Source organism: Calidris pugnax, unplaced genomic scaffold, assembly GCF_001431845.1.
Source record: "Calidris pugnax isolate Ruff unplaced genomic scaffold, ASM143184v1 scaffold175, whole genome shotgun sequence".
Lineage (NCBI taxonomy): Eukaryota > Metazoa > Chordata > Aves > Charadriiformes > Scolopacidae > Calidris > Calidris pugnax.
In genome coordinates, this window is record NW_015090888.1 from 248,545 (window position 1) to 254,027 (window position 5,483).

The 5,483-nt window shown below is 42.5% G+C and overlaps 1 protein-coding gene across 1 annotated transcript; it reads right to left on the minus strand.

The window, feature by feature from the left end:
- Positions 1–4,030: 4,030 nt before the first annotated feature.
- Positions 4,031–4,966, minus strand: LOC106891172 (taste receptor type 2 member 40-like). Its single transcript, XM_014947505.1, has one exon. The coding sequence runs from the start codon at positions 4,964–4,966 to the stop codon at positions 4,031–4,033; it is 936 nt and encodes a 311-aa protein (XP_014802991.1).
- Positions 4,967–5,483: the final 517 nt, after the last annotated feature.

Below are 5,483 nucleotides of genomic sequence, written 5' to 3' on the forward strand. Positions count from 1 at the left end.
ACTGTTGCTGTGCCCACCAGACCCTTCTCTGCAGTTCTGTTACCCAACAGTTTCTTCCCCATCTGGTATTTATGCACGTGTTTATTCGTATCTGTAAGCATTTGTCCATATTTTTTTCAGTCTGCATCTCCAGTTTGTCAAGGCGATTTGGAATGCTGAATCTGTCTTCCAGAAACTTTGCAGGCAATCCAAGCCTGGTGTTCCCTGAAGATTTAATAGCCTCCAGTCACTAGAAAAATGAAAATATCCATGAATATTGGATGTATTATTCCACATACTGTCTTTAAAAGTGCTGAGGGAGAGAATCGCTTCCCTTAATCTACTGGCTATGCTTATGTTAAAACAGCACAGAATACCGTGCACTGTATATACTTATTCTGTATATATTTACTGAACTACTTTATGTACTTAACTATTCATCTACTGTGGTAGTTCATTCTTTTTAAACAAGCTGTTGTCTTGGTGAAACCCTTGGAATTTACTTGTGTTGAATAGCACTGATACTCATTTTGCCACCAGGTTGTAGAAAGATGGTCCTGGGGTGGACTCGTTGGTCAAGTTCCCAGGTACTGCCATAGTGCATATTCTCAGGACTCTGTGTGCATTCCCTCTCCACTGCTTCTGGGGTTTTGGCTGCCTAGATTCAGACTGAACTTTTGCAGAGCATCTGGCTCACCTTAAATCGAATTGCTGTAACAAGCCTCGGAGTGGCTTGGATCCCCTACTTTCAGGAGCTGCTTCTAAGCTGGGCACTCACCCTTGGTCTCTACCTGAGCTATGCCTGTGCCTTTATATGTGCTTAGCTGATATGGATGCCAATCACGACCTGTGGACTTGAGCTCCTGGCTCGATCTTGGGCATGCATTATCTCTGTGGACTTGTCTGGCAATCACTGGACTGCTATCTGGCCCTAGTTACCATCACAGAGCTTATCTGCCATCCTTGCTCTTATGCTGTGGGGCCGCATGCCTGGCAGTGACCTTACTGTCCCTGCCTGCCTTGTAGTGATGCCAACTTCCTGGATCACCTTCCCTGATGGAACAGCTCCTCCTGCTGCTCCTTGACACACACAACAATTGTCACCTATGCTTCGTCCATAATTCTCCCTCTGGATTTACAGCATGTCGTGTAGCTTTTGAAATGGATGTACTGATAGCAGCCTCTCTATAAACAGCGTATGGGGATGTGCACTTTGTTAATCATCTCCATGAAGATCGGGAGTTCAGGTTCAGCTAACAACCATCTGATCTCTGTGATGTTGTTTTCGACTCATGGGTAGACAGTCTGGAAGATGGCCTAGGAGACCTCCATCTCCATCTACACTAAGGACTTCAAATTGGCTGCTTTGCAATCAAAGTATAGAGTTCACCATTAAACTAGAATCAATCAGCACTGGGATGGTAAGGCTACACAATGCAATGGAGGACCTTCTTCACAGGTGTTGGCACCCAGAATATGATATGAGGACATTTGGTGATAGGAACTAGGTCACTGCATAAAACCTTGAAGGTGACCTTTATGTCAGAATGTGGCACTTCCTGATGGTCCACCCAAGTCCACAACACAGTATGACCCCAAGAACTGGAAGGTCATTTTTCTGCAACATGAAGAAATTATCTTTCCTTCAGTAGCTCACTTTGCCCCTTCCTGGAGAAAAAGATTGGCATAGTACTTTCTAGATAATTCTTGAACATGAGCATAATTGAGAATACAGCAAGAGAGGAATCAAAAACAGCAGCTAGAATGGCAGCAATATCAGCTTGTTAGTTAGTTGCCAGACAGGGTTTGTTGGTTGCCAGATTTGGCTTTAGAGATGTGCAATGAGTATATGCATGTGAATTACTCCAAGTCTTTTGGACGTGAAAACAAAGGTCATTCCCTGGAATGGGCTGCCAGGACAATAGAAAGTTGCATGAAACAAGTGCAAGTGCTATAGTTTAATTGTTACACATGGGATGAATTATAAGATACAAATAGTCTACCAAAACTAAACTAATATTTAAGTAATTTTTAATTATTAAGATTTTAATAATTTTTGTAAGCAATTTGCTGACATGATCTGTGTCCAGTTCTCTAATTGTACCATTGTGCCTTAGGACAATATTGTAACTTGTTAATAGCTACTAAAAGATGTTAGTATATTGTTACATAATTTCATTAAACGTAGAACTAATATATCCTGTTGAAACATCGCCAGCATAGATGATATTTACGATACTTGTTTAGAACAGTCTCTATACTTACTGTTCTTCTTAATTAGTTTCTATAATCTAAGGATTGTACTGCTACAGGTTGATGAATCCGTTATCCTGATGATGGATGGATGCTGTGGCTCTGTGTTGCTGAGATCGAGCCAGTAGTGAGGCTGAGCACGTGCTCCTCAGCCCCATACACAAGCACATAGAGTCAGAACACTCAAGCACACAGCTGGTCATGCAGATCAGCACAGGAAGTACCTCACCCTATGTAACATGCCTTGAAAACTTAGCTGATGACACCATGAAGACATCAGAGTTAGCAAGACATCTAAAAACTAAGCACTCAGAACATGAAGACAAACCTCTACAATTTTTTTCAGCAATGTTTCAAACTATGATATTCAATCCAGTACTTTATAAAATTTCACTGAACTTAATGATAAATGTTAGAAGACTCCTATGAGGTCTCTTGCTTCATAGAAAAAGACAAAAAGCCACGTACTGCTGGGGAATTACAGAATGGTAGGGGTTGGAAGGGACCTTTGGAGATCATCTAATCCAACCCTCCAGCCAAAGCAGGTTCACCTAGAGCAGGCTGGGCAGGAACTCATCCATGTGGGTTTTTAATATCTCCAGAGAAAGAGACTCTACAACCTCTTTAGGCAGCCTGTTCCAGTGCTTTGTCACCCTCAAAGTAAAGGAGTTTTTCTTCATGTTGAGATGGAATTTCCTGTGTTCTAGCTTGTGCCCATTGCCCCTTGTCACCAGGCTCCACTGAGAAGAGTCTGGCCCCATCCTCTTGACACTTACCCTCAGACTGTCCCCCTGCTCCAGTGTGGGGGCCCTCTCATGGATTATACTCCTTCATGAACTGCTCCATCATGGGTCCTCTCCACAGGGTGCAGTCCTCCGGGAAGGGACTGCTTCAGCATTGGTCGCACACAGGTCCTGCCAGAAAATGTGCTCCAGTGTGGGCTCCTCTCCACAGGCTGCAGCTCCTGCCAGGAGCCTGCTCCTATGTGGGATCTCCACAGGCTGCAACTTCCTTCAGGACACATCCAGCTGCTGTGGCATGAGTTCTCCGTGGCCTGCAAGGTGCACATCTGCTCCAGTGTGGTGTTTCATGGGCTGCAGGGGAACAACCTACATCACCATGGTCTTCACCAGGCACTGCAGGTGAACGTCTGCTCTGGTGCCTTGAGCACCTACTCCCCATCCTTCTACATGTACCTGAGTTGTTTCTCTCATATTTTCTCACTCCAGCCTGGTAGATTAATAAAAACAGAGATGAGAAGTGGGCTGGCTGCAGTCAAAGCGAAGAAAAAAGGCAGTAGATCAGCTCCAGATCATGCCACAATGATCAGCAAGAGCAAATTGTGTGCCTGCTTTATCAAATATCTGGTAGGAATGAGTTGCCAATCAGTGCAAACCGTTATTTACAGTTGGCTTTGGTGCAATTGGTCCTTAAAAGTGTCGTTAGGCAGCTGGCTGCAGAATTTGAATGCTTAAGGGCTAGCACTTGTGACTGGTCAGTATATAAACAAAACACCACAGATTCAGGGGGGTGAAAGAAAAAAGAAAAAAAAAAAAAAAAAGGGCTGTAAAGCAAGTGTACCAGAGCATCCAGTTGCCTGATGGCTCCTTAAACCTTTACATTACAGAATTCTTCATTACCAGGATCACATCCAAGTCAAGCAAATTCCCAGTTTCTTCATGATTCCACATCAGGGTCATAATCCACTCATTTGTGCTTCTATTACTTTATACCTCTGGTGACTTCAATTTAATTAATTTGGATCTAAACTAGAAAGTCCAGGCTAGCCCAGCATCTTTTACGTGTATCTAGTTCTGACATGACAGTTTCTATGGTGAAAAATCCTGGCTGGCAGCTCTCGAAATTTGGGGTTGCTCCAGATTAAGACCATAGAGTGTCCTGCAGGACAGGCAGACATTAAAGCTATACATATGGCTTCCCCAACGCTGAAAGGTAAAAAAGTACTGGATAAAATGAGAATGAAAGAAATGAAATATGTTACATAGAGGATAAGGAAGGAGAAGATCGACTTGATGGCACGGATATGGGCCTCTAAGCTGGGATCCTGGAAGCCAGTTGCATTATTTTTCATCTGTCTGGTGTGTATTGACAGAGACCTAACCAGCAGGATACTCGAAACAACAAACACTATTAAAGGCAAAGCTATGCCTGCGTTACAGAGAATAATCAATAAAAAAACCCTAGTTTTCACTTTGACTCTTCTTTCCGAAGAGTTTGTCATGGTTAAAGGAGCAGTGAAGTTGTCCTGTACGATGTAGACATCCCAGGCGAAAGGAAGAGAGGTTGCAAAGGAGAAAAGAGTTGATATTATCAGCATCCAGGGCATGAGACTGGAAATCCTTTGCTTCAGCCAGATGAAGATAGACTGAGTAAAAGTAGCAACCTTGATACAGTAGAAGACACTAAGCCAGGCAGCAAACCAGAAGCTGGAGTAGTTCAGAAACACAAAAACTATCTTGAAAATTGCAAACAGATTTTCTTCATAATAGGAGGTTTCGCAAAGCAGACTTAGGAGCAAATCAAACATCATCCAGAACTGCAAAAAGAATCGGGATAAACTCAGAAAGATCATAATCATATCATACGAGGACAACATTTTGCTCCTGATGCAGCTAGTTGAACTGGCAGCCAAGATAGTTCCATTTCCTAGAAGTCCTGCCACAGATTCAATTATAGCAACTGTTAGAAAAAGGAGAGAAACTGATGTGAACATAGCAACTCAAGAAATCACAATCTTCACTCAGCTTTTCATGGGCTCCTGAAAGCCTTAAATTTGCAGGGCAATGCCAATCCCAACTAGCTGTTATCAGCACATGCTCACCTATTTATCTCAGAGGAAGTATCAAGATAAGCAATTTAATATTTACATTATTTTACATATTTTATTTTTGGTTTTTAATAGCTCAGCTGCTTTCTCTAAGCATGCAAAATGGATAAAGATTCAATTACAGCCTTTTCAATTGAGAGAAAGGATTTGCATACCAAGTTAAAGAATTGGAGTCTTTCTTCCCATTATGACAAAAACTGTTCCCATTATGACATAAATGGAGGTCACAGTAGTGGTTTGGAGAGGATTTTTGTATGGCATTTAACAGAGCTGGTGAAAATTCAGGATATGCCAATGACCTCATGATGTGGCATTTTCACCATCTGTGAAAAATGGTGAGAGGTTTGGTCTGTCTTCTGCCCCTCCATGGTGTCCCCTCACTGGCCTTAAGGAAAAAAATCTC